At 39.6% G+C, this 21,158-nt stretch overlaps 1 protein-coding gene across 1 annotated transcript in view; it reads left to right on the plus strand.

The window, feature by feature from the left end:
• Nucleotides 1-21,158, plus strand: part of BBS9 (Bardet-Biedl syndrome 9) — a 578,043-nt gene that overhangs the window by 122,120 nt on the left and 434,765 nt on the right. Inside the window, exons 6-8 of the mRNA XM_045288670.1 lie at nucleotides 20,015-20,189; nucleotides 20,255-20,396; nucleotides 20,590-20,652. Coding sequence (XP_045144605.1) covers nucleotides 20,015-20,189; nucleotides 20,255-20,396; nucleotides 20,590-20,652 — 380 coding nt within the window. The remainder of the gene's footprint in view (nucleotides 1-20,014; nucleotides 20,190-20,254; nucleotides 20,397-20,589; nucleotides 20,653-21,158) is intronic.

Here is a 21,158-nt window from a genome sequence, read left to right on the forward strand (position 1 = left end):
CAGACTCACGGCCATCGTCTAGGACCAGGTGGAACTGTTGGTGTGGATTTTCAAGACTGTATTTCTTCACGGGAGTTGAGAGCCTCATCTTTTTCCCACGAAGCAGCTCATGGTTTCCAACTGATGACCCACCTTTACCAGTGATACCTTGGTCTAAGCAACTATTATTGTTTGCTTGGGCTGTTACTCAAAGCAAACTCACTGCCATCGAGTCAGTGCTGACTCATAGTGACCCCTGTAGATTTCTGAGCCTGTAACTGTTTATGGGAGTAATTGTTCAGTGTTTCTCCCTTGAAGCTGCTGATGGTTTCTAACTGAAGACCATGCGGTTCACAGCCCAACGTGTAACCATTACACTACGTAAGTAGGTCCTTAATTAGTCTTTCAGTTTCTACTTTTACTCCACCTAATCAGTTCTTTACTCATATAGTGACAAAGAAATGTAAATACGATTTTATCACTCTGCTATTCTGGACTCATTACACCTGCACTAAAATCCAAAGTTCTTTCCGTAACCCACAAGCCTTTCCACAATCAGGCTGCCAGTTACCTCTCCACCTCCGTTTACTGTGATTCTCTCTTCCCTTACACATCCAGCTCATCCACACTGAGCTTTATCCTTGTGTGGGTTTCAGTAGTTTATTTTCACTGTTATATAGCACCGTATATACTCGAGTACAAGCTGAGTTTTTCCGCACATTTTTAATGCAGCTTTTATGGTAAAATTAGGTGCCTCGGCTGATATTCTGGTCGACTGACACTCGAGTATATACAGTATTCCATTCTATTGTTGATAGACACGTGGGATTGTTTAACAATTACCGATTTTCTTTTAGTTTGTATGTGTCCAGTATATAACTTTTAGTATGTATCCTGAAAATATCTTGTAACATTTTTTTGTTTGAACTTGGGACTTTAGTTTATTATATATCATCTATTTTATTGTCATATCTTGAAGGAATGGCTAGATTTTATTTTGTGTTATTTGTTTCCCCTTATCTTTTTCCCACCTTTCTTTTGAATTAGTTTTACTTCTTGTTCTTGGAATTTATGTACTCTATAGCTGTTACAGTTACTTTACTCATTTTTGTGTCTATACTTAAAAAAATCTAATGTTATACTTCTTCCAAAAGTACACAGAGCTCAAACAACTTAAACTACTTCTATTCTCTCAAGTCATAAGTTTTTATGTTGATTCTTATCTCTCCTATTAGACATTAGTTATTCATAATGTAATACACACTTTTAGTATCATAGTGAACCTATGAGACAGGGTAGAATTGTTGCTATGTGTTTCTGAGACTAACTCTTTAAGGGAGTAGGAAGCTCCGTCTTTCTCCCACAGAAGTATGCTAATTATTCCTTCTTGTAACTCAGGCCTTTAATCTGAGGCCATTCTATGGTTTTATGTCCATTTGTAGAATTACATATAGTAAGGGTCTTTTGTTTCAGACATCCTTTTTGTTTTTCTTTGTCTTAAAATGCCTTTATAGTATATTCAGATGTCATATTTCATTTAGCTAGACTTTAGCTGATGTGCATTTGATGTAGTTAACAATTTTGAGCACATGTCTTTTGAGTACATGTGTAATCGTGACGTATAGACTCTTCATATTGGTCAAATGGTATGCATATTTTATATGTAATTAGTGTCATTGTATTCAAAAAGTATTATACCAACCAACTTCTATTTCTACCAGCCATAAATTGTGCCTTTTCCCCATAACCTCATAACAGTGCAGTGCTTTATATTTTTCTTGATATAATAGATAAAACACTTTCATTTTCTCAAATAGAATTGCTTTGTATTTCCATCAATATTTAGTTGAAAATATTTTACTACTTCTTTTCCTCTTTTCAAAAGGCAATTGACTCACATTCGTTGGTGATAAAAAAGCATTTTTTCCCTACTCTGTTTTCCACATTTATATACACTTGTTTTGGTGTCATTTATTGATGATTTCTTTTTTGTACTTTGTGATGGCATCTTTCTCTTTTTAAATCCCCACATTGTCTAATATACCCTTAAACTCTTTCTGTTGTCTATAGATAATGTTAATGTAACATTTAAAAAATATGCAGTGTGTTTTGATACCTGAAAGAAATTCTATATTGTCTTTTTATTTTAAAAAACCCAACACACAAAGACCTAGGCTTTTTTTGCTGTTCTTCTCTCCTCCCCCCACCCTCCCAACCCTGCTTCCATCTAGACTTTAAAAATAGCTAAGGAAGGTCTATGAAAAAATAATGGTGGAATTTTTCTTGTATTTTTGTTTGAAAAAACATTGTTTTGATATGTAATTTATGATTACATATGTGATCATCATTATAATACTTATAATTGTGATATTGCATCATTCTACACACAAATGCAGCATGCCTCACTATTTATTTCAGTTAAATTTAGAACCGGAAAGAGATTTGGATATGAAATCATTAGGTACCAATATGCGTAACATTACTTAAAACAAAACAACCTTTTATTGTCAATTGGTTGAAGATTTACAGAGCAAATTCGGTTTCCATTCAACAATTCATACCTGTTTTGCTTCATGCCATTGATTGCAACCCTCACAACAGTACATCACTTATTCCACGTTCTCCCTGCATTTCCCATTCCCATTCCTCCTTCTTCCCTGACCCTTCTGAACTTTGTCTTTGGGTATACGCATAGCATTTCATTGGAAAACCAGAGTGGAGATTATTAGAAGACTTGAAGTTGAATTCTTGCTCGTCTAGAATTGGGTCCTTTTAACACATCATGAACTTTCCTTAGCTTTAGTTTTCTTTGTGATCAAATAAGCACAGTAGTTCTTGCCCACCTGCAATTATTGAAATAGTTGCATTGGATGGGCTAATAATATATGAATGAGTGCTTGGAAACTTTTGTTGTGTTCAATTTGAAATCTTTAAATGGGTTCTGTTAACTTCATGGGATTTAATGAGACAAGTCATCAGTGTATTAATAGATTACTCCCTCTCCCCCCTTCCCCACAACTCCCTTACAACTCACCTAAAGCTTTTAGCCTTCTTTGTTTGGACTTTTTCTTTGTTTGCCATTGTAGGTCAGTTAACCTTTAGAGCACAGAACAGAAATCAAGAAATTTGAAAGCTAGATCAGAAAGATTTATTGGAACATACAAGGAGTGTTATCTAGCCGTGTATGCTTTTCACATTCATATTGGTGGTATTACAATCCAGTGTATTAAAACCAGATACATGGAATAGGAAACAGAAAAACTCACGGCATGCCCGCCAATACTCGAAACTCACAGCCATCAATTCGATTCTGATGCATAGTGACCCTGTAGGACAGGGTAGAGGTGCCTCGATGAGTTTCGGAGATTAACATTTTATGGGAGGAGAAAGCCCTATCTTTCTCTGGCGGAGCAACTGGTGGTTTCGAACTGCTGACCTTGTGGCTAGCAGCCCAGCTTGTAGCCAGTATACCACCAAGCTTCTTCCCTCAGTACTGGGAAGACTTAAAAAACAAACAAAACCTTGCCTTTGGATAGGAATGGGTTCTTTGCCTATTTGTCAGCAGAGGGAGCCTTTGCCTAAATTTTCACTTCTACAAATCTGACAGATATTGGTGCATTTGTAAAGAACCAACATATTTTGAGTAAAATGCTTATTTTATCACCTAGAAGTAAATGTTTTCTCTTTGTTCCTGGAAAAGTTCTGCTTGATTTCTGAGTTCTTTACCATAGTGTTTTTCATATGTCAGTGTTGGGAGTTCTTTGACAGTGATTAATACTGGGATATAGTAGTGGCTTCACATACTAATTTTCTGTTAAAAGTTTTGAGTGGTAATGCGAAACTTTAATAACATAATAAAGAAAATCATAGCGAACGTAGTAAGTTTTTCATGAAAGTTAGACTTCGTGCAGTCATCAGTTTCCTGCTTATGTAGGAGTGTTTTAAAACATGTGCGATAATGCTGTTGCCATGGTTAGGTGCTGTCAAATTGGGTCTCACTCACAGCGACCTTCTGTAAAACAGAACGCAGCACTGCCCGGTCCTGTGCCATCCTCAAATGTGCTGATGCCTGAGCCCAATTGATGTAGCCAGTGTGTCAGTCTGGTCTAAGGCCTTTCTCTTTGTTGCTGCCCTGCTACTTTACCAAGCATGATATTTTTCATCAAGCACTGGTCCACTAGTATATATTTTCAAAATCTCCTTCTTGGCTAGTTCACAGAGTTGATAGTCTGATGGTGCTATCCAGTAGTTTTTGAAGTTTTGCATGCCAGTAAAATTCAAAAGCCTGTGAATCACTGCTTTAACCAGTACTTGAGGAAACAAAGATCCAATTTTCAAGAATCAACTCATCTTCAGTTTACTTTTTGGTTCGAACTGCCTTCAACTATTTCTGGTCTTTCATAGCTAGGGAATGAGCTGAATGACCAAATTGCCATATATGCAAGGTATATAGGGACATTTAGGTGTGCTGGCTTGATCATTTTTTGCTGTAAGGCATGGTGATTATGTGTTGGGCTGCTCACCACAAGGTCAGTTTGAAATCACCAGCTGCTCCTCAGGAGAAAGCTGGCCTTTCTACTGCCGTCAAGAGTCACGGCCTCGGGACCTCACAGGGGCAGCTCTACCCTCTCCTGTTACAATCGACTCAATGGCAGTGTTTTTTGTTTTTTTTAAAAAAATTAAATTTATTACCACTGACTTTGAGATTGACCTGAATATTCATGCTATCTTCTGGGTACTCTACCAGACAGTGTATATGCATTCCCTCCTGAAATCCTCACAGCTATCTAAGGGGCTTTGGAGGCTGTATTTGCATTGTATTTGGAGAAGCAGACTTTACGAAATTAAACTAAGCAATCAGGTCACCTATCTGGTTTGTGTCAGAGTCAAGATTTAAAATCTTAACTCTTCCCATCTTTCTAATTCAAAATTGTTGTTCTTTCCACTACTGATTGAGACTTGACATTTGAAACTCTCTCTATAGTTGCTCCGTTGGTACTTTGAAATGTATCATCTGCTGTTGGAATAAGGAAGAGCCAGAAGAGTACCTTAATCAATGTGTGTGTGTGTGTGTGGGGGGGGGTGCGTGGGGGTGGGGGGGTGGGGACACGCTGCCTGCTAGCAAGTATTCCTTGCTTTGTCTTGCCCAGAAAAAGTCTTTATACCCAAGGTTCTTATAATTACTAAAGCTTTGAGGTTTAATTTGTATATCTTTCTGAAGTTAGTGTTTTATGAAACCCTACCGATGGATTTAAGTATCATTCTATTCCTTCAGCACCTTTCCTACCTTCAGTAGTTTGTTTGTTATGGTTGAATGATTTTCCATCCGGTTTATGTGTTTTCTTTGTGAAGTCTTCCCACCCTCTGATCCTTGCTTTTATTTTCTATATGTTTTTTAATACGGTCTTTCCAGTTGGCTTGATCTTTCTTAAGGGCAGAATGATTTTTTAACCTTTTCCCTCTCTTTTTCATAATTCTTACTGTCTCTGGTGTTGGACATAAAACAAGTCATCTTTTGACTCTCTTCTAACCTAGGTTTTGAAAGACCAAAATGGACACCATGCCCAGAAGTAATTTTGAAACCTAATTGTGTAGGTGTCAAATGTTAAAAGTAACTCTTGCAGGACTTTCACCATTCCATTTTTACTTTGTTGCTAGCCATTCATTCATTTGTTTGACAACTTTTTTTTTTAGCTGCTGCTGTGTTCTAGGAAGAAAGGTATGGTGAATAAAACATACTGCCAACCCTCTCCTGACAAAAATTACAACCTATTTGATGATCAGTGGCACGACAGTTTGATGTGGTGTTTTATTTTCATGAGGATTCAACTTAATTCAATAGATATTTTTAGAGCACCACCACACCAGGATCTGTGTTCACTGCTGTGAGCCAGACAATGTAATACAGACAATATAATGAAAATGACTTCATCTTCAAGGGCTTTATACTTGACTTGTAAAAGTTGCAGAGGGGAGAGACATGGTTCAAATTTAGCTGTATCACTGGGGAAAATATTACACCTACCCTGCACTCATCAACTGTCTCATTTTGACATTGTACAATGACAACAACAATAAAGAACTATTAAGGCATTAACAGTGTACCTTTGACAGTAATGAATGGGGAAATCTCTATTGGGATTCCTGACTGCTTGACCCTTGTGTTCATGTAGAAAGGAATCTCACATTGCATAGTAGTTAACCATCTGGAAGGGGAGATGAGGTGTGACCTCCCCTGAGCTGCTGGAGTACCAGGTGAGGTGGAAGGGGCAGCTTGAATTGGGTTGGCAAGAATAGGACACTGCCCAGCAGGCTCTGGGTGCCCACAGAGGCCAGAGGCAGCCAGTGTCCTGAAGGTGGGAGGCCGTTGAGGCCAGGAAGGAAATAGGGCTGTGGGATCTGGACCAGCTCCCAGCTCCAAAGGACAACTAGCCTAAAAGGCAACTGGGACAAACTCTGATCAGAAGAAGCCCTGAGGTACAATGCTTAGGTACCTAGGACTTTTGGGACCCTACTTCAGCTATTGAGCACTTGTTATCCTTTTACCTTTGCTTGATAGCCCCTCATGGTGGCCATAGGTAAGATAGGACAGGCTATCTAGGTAGAGGTGTGGTCAGCAGCTGCTGCTGTTTTATTAAGGCCAAGGGTAGGGGCCACACCTGCCCACATGGCCTTGAAGGAAACTTGGATTGATAATTCTTATGGGGACATGGGGCTGGGGTGGGGGATGCAGGGCTGCTCACTGAGAGTCTAGGGATTTTTTGATCATTGAGGGGATGAACTGAGACCACCAATCCTGAAAGTACAATGGGAGAAGGGGTAGGGAGGAGACTCGTGGGTTTTGAGTGGACAACTTTGCCTCTGGAAGACTGGGTCTTCCTCCTTTATGGTGGCTGTGGGGACTAAACTCTCTTGAGGTGACATGGGGGATAGGGAGATGGTGGTGGCAGACTTTAGCAGGGGTCCAATGCAGTGTTCACAGTACAGGTGAGAGGATCTGGTCATTCTCCACGTTTGCATGATGACCTGGGAACTGGAACCTAACCATAGATAATGATAATGAGGAGTGGGCATGTAAGTCCTCACAGGGAAGGAGGCAGAGTGTACTATGAAAGATGAGCAGGGGAGTGCGTTACTTAGTCCTGAAGGGATTTTGGAAGGCTTCCTAGAAGTGGTGGTGTTGGATCCATGGAACTGAGGATGTGGAAAATGATTCTTTGAGGTTGACATAGTGGAAAGGCACCTATGGTGAATTGTATTTGAAAATCAAAGGATGAACATTTAGGGCAGGCTTATTTTATGTGGAGTATTTTCCAAGTCAGACTGATTAATAGGGAGCAGTTAAACTTTGAGAAGAATAGCGACAGGTGCCTGGGAGGCTTGGTCAGCTTGTAGTTCTACAGACACTGGAGTACCTTTGAAGATTTTTTGAGAGGGCTAATAACACGATTCCATCTCTATATTAAAGTGATTACCATGGTAGGGGTTTAAGAGACTGATCACTGAGTGACTACTGTGATAGTCCAAGGAGACTTCAACAAGGAGCACAGCAGTGGGAATCAAAGTAAGCTGAGAGAATAGGCCCTCTTTGGCCAGGAAGATGGCTTTCAAGATGGCTTCTCAGTTTTGAGTTCAGAACTAAGAAGGTGATGGAATTCTTTTTATCTCTTGGCTTCACGGAACTGAATGCTATAAATTCCAGTAGAAGGCTTTGCATATTGGTACCACCTTACGTGTTTGCATAAATACAGGGAGCAAGGGTATCTGAGGGAGAAGAAGATGATATTAAGACCAGGAATTAAGAGGAAGAAGGAAGAAGCTAGAAAAGAGGGAATATTTTTAATGCATCTTAGTATTGCTGAGCCTGGGAATCAGTCTGAATCTTAGTCTCAGCTGTAATTCTGACTAGCTTCATAACCTTTGGTAAGTGGTTTGACTTTCTAGAATTCAGATTCCTTGTAGAAAAAAAAGAGGATTATTATCTCCGAGTGTGAGTTCTCTTACTAGGATATTTTACTTTCTTTTTTTGTTCCTGTTGTTCAATTGCATTTTAATATTGGCTGTATTTTGTTTTCCTTAATGCTGTTAGTACATGTTTACCAAACCAGCCCAAGCCAAATACACTGCCATCGAGTCGTTTCCAACTCATAGCTGCTCCACAGGGAAGAGTCCAACTTTGGGTTTGTGAGACAGTAGACAGGAGCAGACGGCCTCGTCTATTTTTCTCGGTGTGAGTGGTGGCTTTAAAGACTGACCTTGCAGTTAGCAGACTAACTCTTCACCCACCATGCTGACAGGGTTCCTTTAATATGGGTTTAATAGATCCTGGCATTTTAATTTTAAATGTTTTGATGTTGTCATGTGCTCTTTGTAGGCCTCGTTTTTAGTTATTGAGTATAATTCGTACTAACAACATGTTAGATAATACATTTTTATACCATTTTAGCTTCCTCCTCTTTCTCTTCAAGGAGCCCTGTGGGTATAGTGGGTTAGTCTTTGGGCTGTTAAACATAAGGCCAGAAGTTCAAAGCCACCAGCTGCACCTTGGGAGAGAGATGAGGCTATCTTTTCCCATAAAGATTTATAGCCTAGGAAACCGTGGAGAGCAGTTTTGCTCTGTTCTGTGGGCTTGCTCCGAGTCAGAGTTGATTCATGGCAATTAGTTTGATTTGGGGTTTGCTCCTCTTCCATTAACTGAAGTGGTGACACACTCCCTTCACTAAAGAGATTCCTGTAATGAGCGTGTAATACAAACACAAGAACAAGCAGTTTGGTCCAAGCTCCTAGGTAAGTTGCTTTAAACAGGATGAGTTTTATGCATCCAGTTGTATTGCTCTGTCACTTAAATAAGGAGAAATGGGTAGCTTTCATTGAGTCTGATGTTATAGCACCATTGTGACAATCCAGGACATTGTGTTAACTCGAAGTCAATCCAGCTTCTTTGCTAATGTCATACACACATTTGTTTTTATTATTTTATGAGGATATGGTATTTTAACTGCTTCCTTTAGAAGCCTCTAAGGAAATTTAATAAACAATGGTTAAATGGCACATAGACTGCTGTGATCGGAATTGACAGGTCAGGAAGTTGAAAGTTATCCCCATTCACATTCCTTAGCTTTTCAAATTGTGTAAGCTTAAATGAAGTTGAAACTCAGCTGAGGATTTCTTGGCTTTCTTTTTGTCATTTTTTTCTTTCAATTTTAATTTACTGTGAATTTCGTGTAGACTGTAACTTTTCCTTACTCCTTCTTTTGATATATTGTAGATGTTAGGAGTAAGCATTAGCAACATATAAAAAGCAAATATTTTAACATTTGGATTCCTTTCTTTATGGCACTGTGATTATTGCAAATGAAGAATACTTGCATGAAATGAAAGGACTTCAAAAATGTCCTGTTTTTAATTTTGTCCATGGCAACATTTTCTGAGTTCCTTTTTATGATTGGTTATTGCTTTTTTGGAAATTTACTTGCCCACTTTAAAACTTTTTTTTTCTCTCTAACTCAAAATATTATACTAGCCCTGGAATCTTTTTCCTTCAGGGTAAGGAGGAAGTAGTTGTTCAGTGCTGTTGGGTCAGTTCCAACTGACTCCGAGGGACGGGAGTGGAATGCCTCATCTTTCTCCTGCAGAGTGGCTGGTGGTTTCGAACTGCTGATGCACAGCCACTGTTCCACCAGGGCTTCCTCTTTCTAATCCAGGGCCTTGTGCCTGGGGCTCCCTCTGATTCTGCCTCTCTGATTTCCTGGCAGTCTCACTCAGCCTGAACTATCCAGACAGCTTTTGCTTGTTTGTTTGTTTTGAAGATTTCCCCCTGATTGTTCCCAACAGTGTTAGTCATGCCCCCATAGCCTTTATTCCCTCTTAAAAAAAAAAAAGGTAAGACGGGATAAGAGGGCAAGTCAAAAAGTAATGCTATACAACCATTGCAACTTTTATTAGGTGAAGTGTCAACATGTGAAGTGATTGTTTCTGGCCATATCCTCCATGGATGTCAATTCACTTTGGAAGGTGGGGCTTCCAGCTCTCTAACCCTTCCTCCAAGAATTCGGCACTGTGGTTCAGACCTTGTCACAATGGCCATTCGGGCATCCATGAGGGATTCAACTCACGTCTCATGACTCTTTTAAATGTTCTTTGAGTTCGGGGAGCAAAAAGAAGTTTGAAGTGCCCACTTGAGGACTGTAGGATGAATAGTTTAAGGCTTTCCAATGGCAGTCTCCCAGGGCAGCCCTTGTTAGACTCGAAGAATGACCAAATGCATTGTCTGATGCTTGGCTAAACTTGCCTGGTCTTTTTTCTCACCAAGGCATTTTTCCATTTTCTTAAAACGTCCTCCTCAAAGGCCCTTGTGGTCATCCTGTGTCCTTTGAGAAAGTCCATCAAGATTACTCCTTTGAGGTCTCAGACATGGTGGCCATCACTTTCTGCGCAGGCCTGTCTGCACTGAGTTTGTGTGGCCACGCAGATCTCCTCAGAAGCCTCTGCACTGATTGTCTCCCCCCAACTCCCATTTTTGAAGGTATCCCAATGAGACTAAGACAAGCATAGCACTGCGAGAACGTGTCTGCAGCCAGCCACTGATCACCGAGACTTGTTTGAACACGTTTTCTTTGGAATAAACCCGAGACTATATGAACTGGACCCCTTGTGACAATGATCTTAAAATTACCTTTGCATAACACATTTGGCAATTTGACGTCTTTCATTTGTACCATTTTGTGGCACCAGTTACATCAATCATGATGATTTTAGTAAAACTCTTGTTTTTGTTTTGTTGCAATATTTAATTTTTGAGCTCCCCTAAATTACTGAACTTTCTGAGGGGAGAGACTTGGTTTCTCCTCGTACACAATAGGTGTTCGGTGAAGGTTTGTGGAATTTGTTGAATGAATGTGAGTTCTGGAGAATGTTAACACATCTTTCATAATCATCGCACCTGACAGAATAATTCACTCTATATTGTGTGATAATAGAACATTTAGAGTCTTCTTTTAAACTCTTAACAGTGCATTTCTATTGAATCCATCACATATAATGTTAATTTAATGAATGGTTGTACTTTCTTTATAATATGCTATTAACCCTGTCCACAGTTTAGGGCAAATGATTGTGATAAATAGCTTGGCAGAACTCACAGTAGCACTCTTTGTAAGTCTATTAAAGTTTATATTAAAATGAAACACATTAAAATGTCAAAAGGCAAGTTTATAAGAAGAGTTACTATATAAACCCAATTCTGATTTTTTTTCTTGAGTCTTAAAGTAATTAGTCTCAAGAAGTTACTTATAAGGACAACATTTTGATCATTTAGGATCTGTGTCAAATTTTTCATTGGTCTGCAATTCAAAATATTAGCTACCTAGCTTAACACATTTATTCAGTTTATTTACTTTATTAAGCTAAGGGTTTAAAAACAACTTTTTAAAATGTATTTAAGCTTAGAACCTACTTGGATATTGCACTCCTAGCAGATACTTATGATTTGTCGGATTCTCAAACTCAGATTTGAGAGAGACTGGTGATACAAAGAAGCTGGCCGTTCTGTACTCAGCTGTTGCCAATTATTAATGTGCAAGGAGAGCCAGGTGGTGGAGTATATCTCAAGACAATGGGGGTAGTTTTATTTGTATGATGTAAATGAAGAAGTGCCAAAACAATATTCAAGGAAAAAATTAACAATCCTGCCATCTCCGTTTAAGACAATATCTGTTGGAATTCTGCTCTGAAGGATTTTTATGCCCTTGCTCATAGCAGACTTGTTGCATCATTGTTGAGCTAGGTTAGCCATAAAGATGAATGAGTTGTTGTGTTGTTACAGAACAACTAAAGCACTAACATTTTTGTCCATGCATGGGTAAATGGATAAAATAAACGGAAGTTCCACAGACTTTTGGACTCCTTTTGGTCATACATGTTAGACTTTTGATGTTTCCTGTCTGCCCTTTCGACTACCTGTACAGCTGTGTTTCATGTGTTCTTCAGACTTGGAGAAAGACCAAGCATTTTTGACAGCTGCACGCTGAACTGCAATATATACTTGGCCACAGGTCACGTTTGCATTTCTTCACTTGTATTTTTACCCAACGTGTAAAAGAAATACGAGCATGTGGCGATTCGGAAGACATGTAGCATGCTGAGTAATGGCCGTCCTCTCGCATGTGTGCCACTGCATTTACTCTGCTGCAGAGATTCCACAGGAAGAGAAAGACAGCGCAGACCTGGAGGGAATGGCATTTGGGGGAGCCTTCCCTGGGCCCGTGTGGCCATATAATGAACGATGGGGAATGCTCTGGCTTGTGCACGGTAGAAAGAACTTCTAAGGATAGAGACGTGAGCGAGTGTGCATGCGTGTGTCCACCCCCACACACATTCTCTCTCGTCTACACACTGCTTTTAATGAATGGTCTATAAGTTAGTGGAGAAAAGTGTTCATGTAGCCGTCAGTTCAGCAAGTAATTGATGACAAGTTTATACATCATGCTGGAAAAGCTTTGACTGCATGATATTTTAGCACCAGAAAATGAGACCCACAGTTCGGTACAGTAGTCATGCCATGATGCTGCCACAAGGGAACGTTCCTGCCCCAACAGCCACAGGGGAAAAAAAATATATATTGATTATCAAAAACTCTTCCAAATTGTTTCAGTAGGTATTTTCTCAATTTATTTCCAAACCTTGTAAGTAGGTTTAGGACAGAGGTTCTCAACCTGTGGGTCGTGACCCTGTGGGGGTCAAATGACCCTTTTACAGGGGTCTCCTGATTCATAACAGTAGCAAAATGACAGTTATGAAGTAGCAACAAAAATAATTTTAGGGCTGGGGGTCACCACCACCTGAGGAACTGTATGAAAAGAGTCGCGGCATGAGGAAGGTTGAGAACCACAGGCTTAGGAAGAGAAGCTAGATTGCACTTGTGTTTTCTCTCCTTCTCATTGTGGATTAGAAGTTGAATGAATGAAAATCTGGATTTTAAATTTTGATGAAATTTTCAAACTACATAACAATTTTGACAAACTGTCGTTTTGTTTCTGTGTTCAGGCATAATTTTTGAGGCATCTTTAGAGCATTATTATGTTTTCGATCTGTTGCTTGGATGCTTCTGGCTCTGTTGGCAAAACTTGGCTCGTTGCTCTGCAGATCAAGTCTGACTGCCTCTGCTTCTTTTCCTTTGTGTTCCTTGTCCTTACCCACCTTTCTCCTCTGGCTTTTCAATTTGAACCTATTGATTCTACATGGTCTTGGACACACCTTACTTTTTTCATGAAACCTTTCCCAGAAAGTTCACTCTAGCGCAGCTTTTGGATTTTGTACATTAACTTATGTTATTTAATAAAACATGAACCCGAGTTTCCCCTCCTGAAAAACCATGTATGAGTGGAGCCGGATAGATCCAGATTTGAATGCTGACCCTGCCATTTTCTCATTCTGTGACCGTCAGCTCACTTGAGCTCTGTGGAGTTCAGCCATCTCTCCCACAAACTGGGACTGCGGTTCAGCATTGGGGGTTATTGAGGATTGTAGCTATTTTGTTGGTTAAATGTTTAGCACAAAGACGGGAATATATAATAGATGCTTACTAAATGGCAGCAGCAATGATTGTTGTGCCACATTTCTTACAGCTTATGTTACAATACTGAGCATGTGGTAAGAACTCATTGAATAAGGTTCATGGCGAGGTCATTAAAATAGATTAAAAAAATCCATTTGCTTTTATGGTAGCTCCTGTGGGTTCTGTTCTATTAGAACTACAAAATGTTCATGGGTTCTTTAGATTGGTTTAATAAAATTTCCATTATCTGCAAAGAGAATGCTTGGTATGTATTCTGAACTGGCTTCCAAAATGCTGATTTGAAGGATTTATTTATTTATTTTACTTGAGTAATGTTTTGGATTAATCCCTACATTTCCCCCCCTAAATGTCAGCAGCCAGGATTGTAATAAATAATACATTTTTTGCATACTTGAAATGCAGTGTGAAACACATAGAAAAAAAATCTCATCCAATCCCAGCTGCAGGTGAATAAATTATTTTGCTCAACCTACTGCAGCTCAACAACCATTTATTATGTATCTTTTATGTGCCAGACATCCTTTAAGTCCAACATTTATAAAAATGAATACCACATAGTTCCTTTGAGTTTATCCCTGGCCAACAAACTCAAAGTGAGACAATTTCAATAGCTAATGATTGGTTCTAAGAGGGAGGTGAGGATGAGGCTCTATGGAATCGCAGGTGGAGAGTAATTGAGAGGAAAGGGAAGGCTTCTGGGGAGATGTGATGGTGCTTAGAGGAAAAATAACTGTAATCCCACTTGAATCAGACAGAAAACATAACTCATGTAGATTCAATAGCTTATTGGATTCAAGGTTCAGAAGTAGGATTAGCTCCCAGTGAGGCTCAAACAGTGTCTTCCATAATCCCCTCATAGCAGTGACTCTAGGCCTCATCCTTCTAGAGTATCTCTCACACATTACTCTCTGGGGAGGAGACTTTTTTTTCCTTTAGATCTAGCACCAGTCCAGGGATTTTGTTTCTCTCCTTAGCTGTAATAATCTCCATACTAATTGGTTTGTATAAGTGAGGATCTGTTCTCAAGCTATGTCTTGATTAAAGTTCTTAAATATATGTCAAGAAAGTAACACACGTGTATAGAAGCAGGTAAGTCCAGTCTGGTTTTAAGTCTGTGGACCAGTGGTTAAGTTTGAGGCTTCTCTTGGCTTGTGTAGTTTCAGGGCTGATGAAGCCAGGATTGGTAGGAACAATACAGGCTGCAGAGGCAGCTGGACCCAAGGACAAAAGGTCAGGATTGTGACTGGAGAGGCAAATGAATCGAAGATTGTCAGGTGAAATGACAGATCTGATGACTTTTGGGATCGCAGGCGATATGGCAAGAATTGGGTTCAAGTCCAAAGAACTGGAGGTCAATGAGACAAATGCCAGATCAAGACTAAGCAAACAGCAAGCTAGCTTTCTACAGCATCTCTTTATGTAGGAAGAAGGCCACACCCTGGAGGAATCCTTTTTTTCAGTTTTATCAGTTATGTGACTTGAAGAAGAGGGTGGCTGGCACTCACTCCACCCTGATCATTACAAGTGTTTGGTTGCTCACAATGTATATTATCCTGGAGCTGATTAGATTATGTTAGGCCACATCCAGGGGGATTGATTACCAGGCCTCCACTGGCAAACCAAAGAGAACCCTGACCCAGCCAAGCTGACACAAAGCTAAATATCACACTGAGGATGGGAGGAAAGGGAATAGATGATCAGGAAGCAGTCAGTAAGGGAAAGAAAAGTCAAGGAGACCCTTTTTTGAAGGAAATTGTCTAAGCAAAAGCAAGGAAGCATGCTCATCATGATGTATGTTGGAAATAACAGGCAGTTAGACATTAAGACAGCATGTTGTATGAGCTTTAGAAGCAATTATAAAAATAATAATGTATTTGCTACATGCTAGCACTGATTTCCATACATTATTTCACATAATTTTTACAACTGCTGTGTGCAGATAAGGAAACTTGAGCTCACAAAGCTGGTAGTTGGCGCAGTTGAACAATAAACCCAGATTATCTGCATCTAGAGCCAGCCTCTTAAATATCGCGGTAAGTTAAGCACTCATCTGTTTATTGTTAGAGTTTCAGGAGATAGAACCTTGTATACCATGTGAAACAGCCAAGATTTCTAAGTGGCTCACAATTTTTTCAAGCCCAAATTCATTGTAGTATTTGCTAAGGCAGTAGTTCTGAAACATTATCATGCATGACTTGAACATCTACTGCTGTTGAGTTGATTCTAACTCATAGTGACCTTACAGGACAGAGCACAATTGCTCCAAGGTTGTACATCCTTACAGAAGCAGATTGCCTTGTCAGTTTTGCCTCAGAGTGGCTGCTGGGGTTGAATGACTGGCCATCCTTCAGGACTCCTTAGAATAGATACTGTTTTTTAATCTTTAATAAAACCACAATATTATGATCACAAGAAAGCTGATGATAATTCTTTAATATTCTATATGCAGATATATTGAAAATTTTTTAGCTCTCCCAATATGTCTTCTATAGCTGATTGTTTTTAGGAATCAATGTCTAATCAAGTGAAACTAAGTTTTAGGAGCCAGCAGTACTGGGTGGGTCTTCTGGCTCAGATAAGTAAATACTATTTCTATTTAAAGAACAGATTTGATTGTTCATCAAAGATCCAACTTTATTTATTTCTCATTTAACTTCCTGGAGATAAGATGAGCCAGGCTTGGCAGGGTGACTCTCTTGTCTTCAGGGATTTCCATCTCCAAGGTACAGATTGCTTCTCCATTCCTACCATTAAGTTGGTGAGAGGATCCAGGGAGTACATAATCTTTTCAGCGGCATGTCTGGACATTATACCAGTGGCATATCTGGAAATTATACACCACTCTTTCCCATTCTCTTGACAGAAACATAATCGCATACTTACATGTATCTGATAGAGCCCTGGTGGCAGGGTAGTTAAAGCATGTGGCTACTAATTGAAAGGTTGGCAGTTCAAACCTACCAGCAACTCTGAGGAAGAAAGATGTGGCAGTGTGCATCGATGAAGATTTCTAGCCTTGGGACTCCATAAGGCAGTTCGCTGCCATGCAGAGTAGGTGTGAGTTGGAATGGCCTCGATGCCCTTGCAAACATGTCTGTGTTAAAAAACAAAGCTAAACAACAGAGCCAATTGCTGCCAGGTTGATTTTGACTCACAGCGATTTTATGTGTGTCGGAGTGGGACTGTGCTCCACAGGCTTTTCAGTGGCCGATTTTTAAAGAAGCAAATGATCAGGCTTTTCTTCTGAGGTGCCTCATGTAAACTTAAGCCTCTAAGCTACTGGTTAGCAGCCACGTGCATTACCCATTTGCTCTCCCCAGTAAATACCTGTGACAGAGACCTGAAAATGTATGCTTTATTCTAGATGGCCACGTGTCTACTGATAATTCAGGGCTGCTGTTACTAAAGGAAGAATGACCATTAAAGGGGAACAGTTAGCATCTCTGCCCTAAGTTATTTTTGGTTGATAAACTGTATTTAATTCTCCCTTCTATTAGTTTTAAATTTTTTCAACATATTATAACATCTGTTTGATACAAAGGGGGCGAATTGTTCTTATACTTGCTGATCCCAGATTGTTGTTCCTTTTGGAACAATTATGTGCTCAGTATTATAGTTGTTCTGACTTCTTCCTTTTGTTAGGATATTAGCTGTCACTGATCACAGCTGTCAGTACTTCTTTTCCCAACTTTGCCTCATTTGACTGCTCTATTTTCCTTAGACTGCAGGAGTCCTTGTGGTGTAGTGGTTATGGATTGGGTTGTTAAATACAAGGTCAGCAGTTCCAGACCACCAGCTGCTCTGAGGGAGAAAGTCGGGGCTTTCTACTCCCATAAAATGTTACAGTCTTGGAAACTCAAATGGGGCAGTTCCACCCTCCCTTACAGGGTCACTGTGCATATTGGGCATTGACTCAATGGCAGTGAGTTATTGCCTTTTCTTTTGAGTTCCATTAGTTATGGTTACTGAGTTGTTGTTATTGGGGAAACAAGTAACAGTAGCCTTCAAAATAACATTTTAAAAATTATTGTGTGATTTATGTTTGTTATGCAGTATTAGAGATTTTTTCATCTTATCTCTAACTTTGGAGTGCTTCTAAAAAATGCTCATTTTACAAATGAAGAAACTTTAAGAGTATCAATAAATTGTTTATGAAAACTACAATCGTTAGACCCACTCACTGCTCCAACTCAGAGTGCCCTCTAGGACAGAGTAGAATTGCTCCCGAGGGTCTTTGAGACTGTCAGTCTTTGCGGAAGTAGACAGCCTCATCTTACTTTTCTGGGGCAGCTAGTGGGTTCAAACTGCCAACTTGGTAGTTAGCAACCCGATATTTAACCCCCTGTGCCACCTGTCCTCCTTATAATTGTCAGAATGATAGTTGAAATGAGAATAGTGTCCCATGCAGGACCTGGAAATCTTACCTATAAAAGTTTCTGTGAAAGACTTTGCCATCATTCCAACTATTAAAGGCATTTGTATACTTCTTCATCTTTGATGGTATGCAGGCCAGGGGAACTGCCACATAGCAAAGTTCTGGCTAGGTAAAGTACTCTTTATCTAAGTGTATCTAGATAGTATCTGAGTACATACAAATAGCGCGCGCGCACACACACAGACATGCATATAAGCACACACCCTTTGAAACCTTCAGTAGTATAACCAGCTGCCAACAATCTGAGTCTTACTTGTGGTGATTCAATGGGTGTCAGACTAGAGCTGTGCTCTATAGGGCTTAGAAGTGGATTGCCAGCTCTTTCTTCCAAGGCACCCATGAGAGGGCTGGCAGGTCCAACCTTTTGGTTAGCACCTGTGTGTGCTAATTATTTGCTTCATACAAGTACTCCTTTAATAGCACAGTAAATGATCTTAAAGAAAATAAAACAAAACAAGCAAAGAAACAACAAAAACTCAGCAATTGCAAGACCTACTCTGCATTATGAAAGACACTGAGCATGTGAGAAAAAATTTTAAAGCAGCATTAATATGAAGGATCCTTTCTAAAGAGGTCAGAATGGTTTATATGCTCGTTTAATGAATATTTATTTGCTGAAACACTATTCAGTCTTCAGCATCTGAGACTATTTGACGTCGATAAACCTATTTTATCAATCAAGATGGACTAACACAGGTTATAGTAATTTCAGCATGTTTTCTTTTATAGAAAAACCTCATTTCAATGTTTTCTTTTAAAAATTTGCCCTACCATTCTTATCTATATATCTGGATAGGAATACCTTATGTTTTTATGCAACCTGGTTTCTTTCTGTGCACAGCAACTCTAAATTTCAGTCTTCAGGTACACTCTACCTAAGATCAGCAATGGGATGCAGGGTAATATGAAATAGTTACTGTCGGACTTTCTGGAGATATGAAATTAATGATAAGGTTGATTTTGATTTATTCATTAAAGAGTAGCTGAATTTTTCTCTGGCACAGTTGTTTCATATATAATACATCATAGGATATACTACTTACAGTAGCAGATCATGATACATTCTAGGTACCTGATCTTTTGAGGAGGCATTGTGGTGTAGTAGGCTATGCACTGAACTGCTAACAAGATCAGCGGTTGGAACCCACTACCTACTCTGAGGGAACCCAAAGGGGGGATTCTACCCTGTTCTAAATGGCCGCACAAGGATCCTTGGTGGCATAGCGGGTTAAGCATTGTGCTGCTAACCACAAGGTTGGTGGTTCAAACTCACCAGAGAAAGATGAGATTGTCTCTTTTTGTAAAGTCTTGGACACTCTAAGAACAGTTCTTTGTCCCACAGGGTCCCAATGAGCTGGACTTGAATTGACGACAGATCTTTTGGGGTATACCATACTTAATACGAATTATTATTATTTCAATATATTTTAAGACTATGAATATCATAGTCAATGTAACAGACTGATAGTAGAAACAATTTCAAAATCAGTTTATAGAATGATAAATATTTGCCAGGGGTATAAAACTTCCAACAAGGTTGAGCACCATGGTTTGTTTGAAACTGGTCTCTAAAGGCCTATGAGTTTGGTGTGTTGGGTTTGACTGATGAAACCAGTGTTTGAAAGCACAAACCCAACATACTGTGAAGTAGAAATTGTGCCTCATGAGGAACAGATTTTGTTATGTTTCCACATTTGGAAAAGGTGGCATTTGACAAGGAATTCTGCTTGCTCACAGAAATCATCCCTGGTTGAGTGCTATTGGCATGCGTTGAATGAAAATAAACATACTTAAACTTATAGACATCTTTCTTTTGGGTAATCTAAAGATTGGTAGAGGTCTGCGTACTGATGTACAATAACATGACAGCTTCATCAGTTTGTAATTTTAAATTTACCAATTTTCCTCCATTAAGAAAGTTAACCACCAATTTCTGTGTGTGTGTGTGTGAAGTGAAAAATTAACATTTTTCTATTTATAAAACCACATGGTGTAATTTCCTCTTTTTTTAAAACTCTTTTTAGGTCGAGATTTAATTTGCATACAGTCCATGGACGGGATGCTTATGGTGTTTGAGCAGGAGAGCTATGCTTTTGGGCGATTTCTCCCTGGTTCCTTGCTGCCAGGCCCTCTAGCTTACAGTTCTCGTACGGACTCCTTCATTACGGTTTCTTCCTGCCGACAAGTGGAGAGTTACAAGTAAGCTCGGATGCTAAGTCTTGGATGTCATTGTGATTTTTGCTGTGTGTGATGCTGTGGTGAAGGCGTCAGGCTGCTGAGCAAAAGGGTCTGCAGTTTCAGCCCGGTGGAACTGGTGCTCCGCGGGAGCAAGCTGTGATAGTCTGCTTGCACAAAGATGAATGTGACCTTGATGCAGATCCCTGCACTGAGGGTTGTGCTGTCACAGTCGTGCCCTGACTGCCTTGGGGAAGCGCCAGGACCAATATTGTAAGCTCATCTGTCTAACTTAAGGCGTCTGTCCCAATCATGGTCCCAATCATGGTCCTTGATTCTGCTCCATCGGTAACTAGCATGCATTGATCTCCTGCCAACCATGTTTTTGCGACACTTTTCTTTGGCCTCTCTAATTCTTTCAAAGTGCTTTCAAGTTCATCAAACCCTTGGCCATTCTGACCTCGAGCTAATGGTCTCCCTCTTCCAGGTAAGTCTTTGTAGTTCTCTTGTCCTTGTATCATTTAAGACTTAATAAATATTCTTTTTTTTAAAGGAGAGAATAAAGTGAAATAAAGAAGTTTCAGACCCCTCCAAAAATGAATAACTTAGAAACTCTAAGGGCAGTTCTACTCCATCCTATAGGTCACTTTGAGTCATTATTCACTCCCTGGCAGTGGGTTTGTTTCTTTGTTTTGTTGCTGATTTATTCTTTTCCACAAAGAACTCGAGTATTACAAAGGAATAAGATTTGACTTAGAGCTGACCATGATGTATGTAGAAAACATTTGAAAGGCAGTGTAATGTAGTGCTTTGGAAAGAGACAAGTCTGAGTTAGAATCTTGTTTCTGTAACTAACATCTATGTGATGATCAGTGCCCTTGATCCTGAAACCAAACCTAACCTAACCTCACATAACCCTGTTGAATCAATTCTTCCATGGCATCTCGGAATGGATCTGAAGCACCAGCCTTTGGATGCTAGCCATGGACTTAC

Source organism: Echinops telfairi, unplaced genomic scaffold (genome assembly GCF_000313985.2).
Source record: "Echinops telfairi isolate 266 unplaced genomic scaffold, ASM31398v2 ScPeMD7_23;HRSCAF=83, whole genome shotgun sequence".
NCBI classification, from domain to species: Eukaryota; Metazoa; Chordata; class Mammalia; order Afrosoricida; family Tenrecidae; genus Echinops; species Echinops telfairi.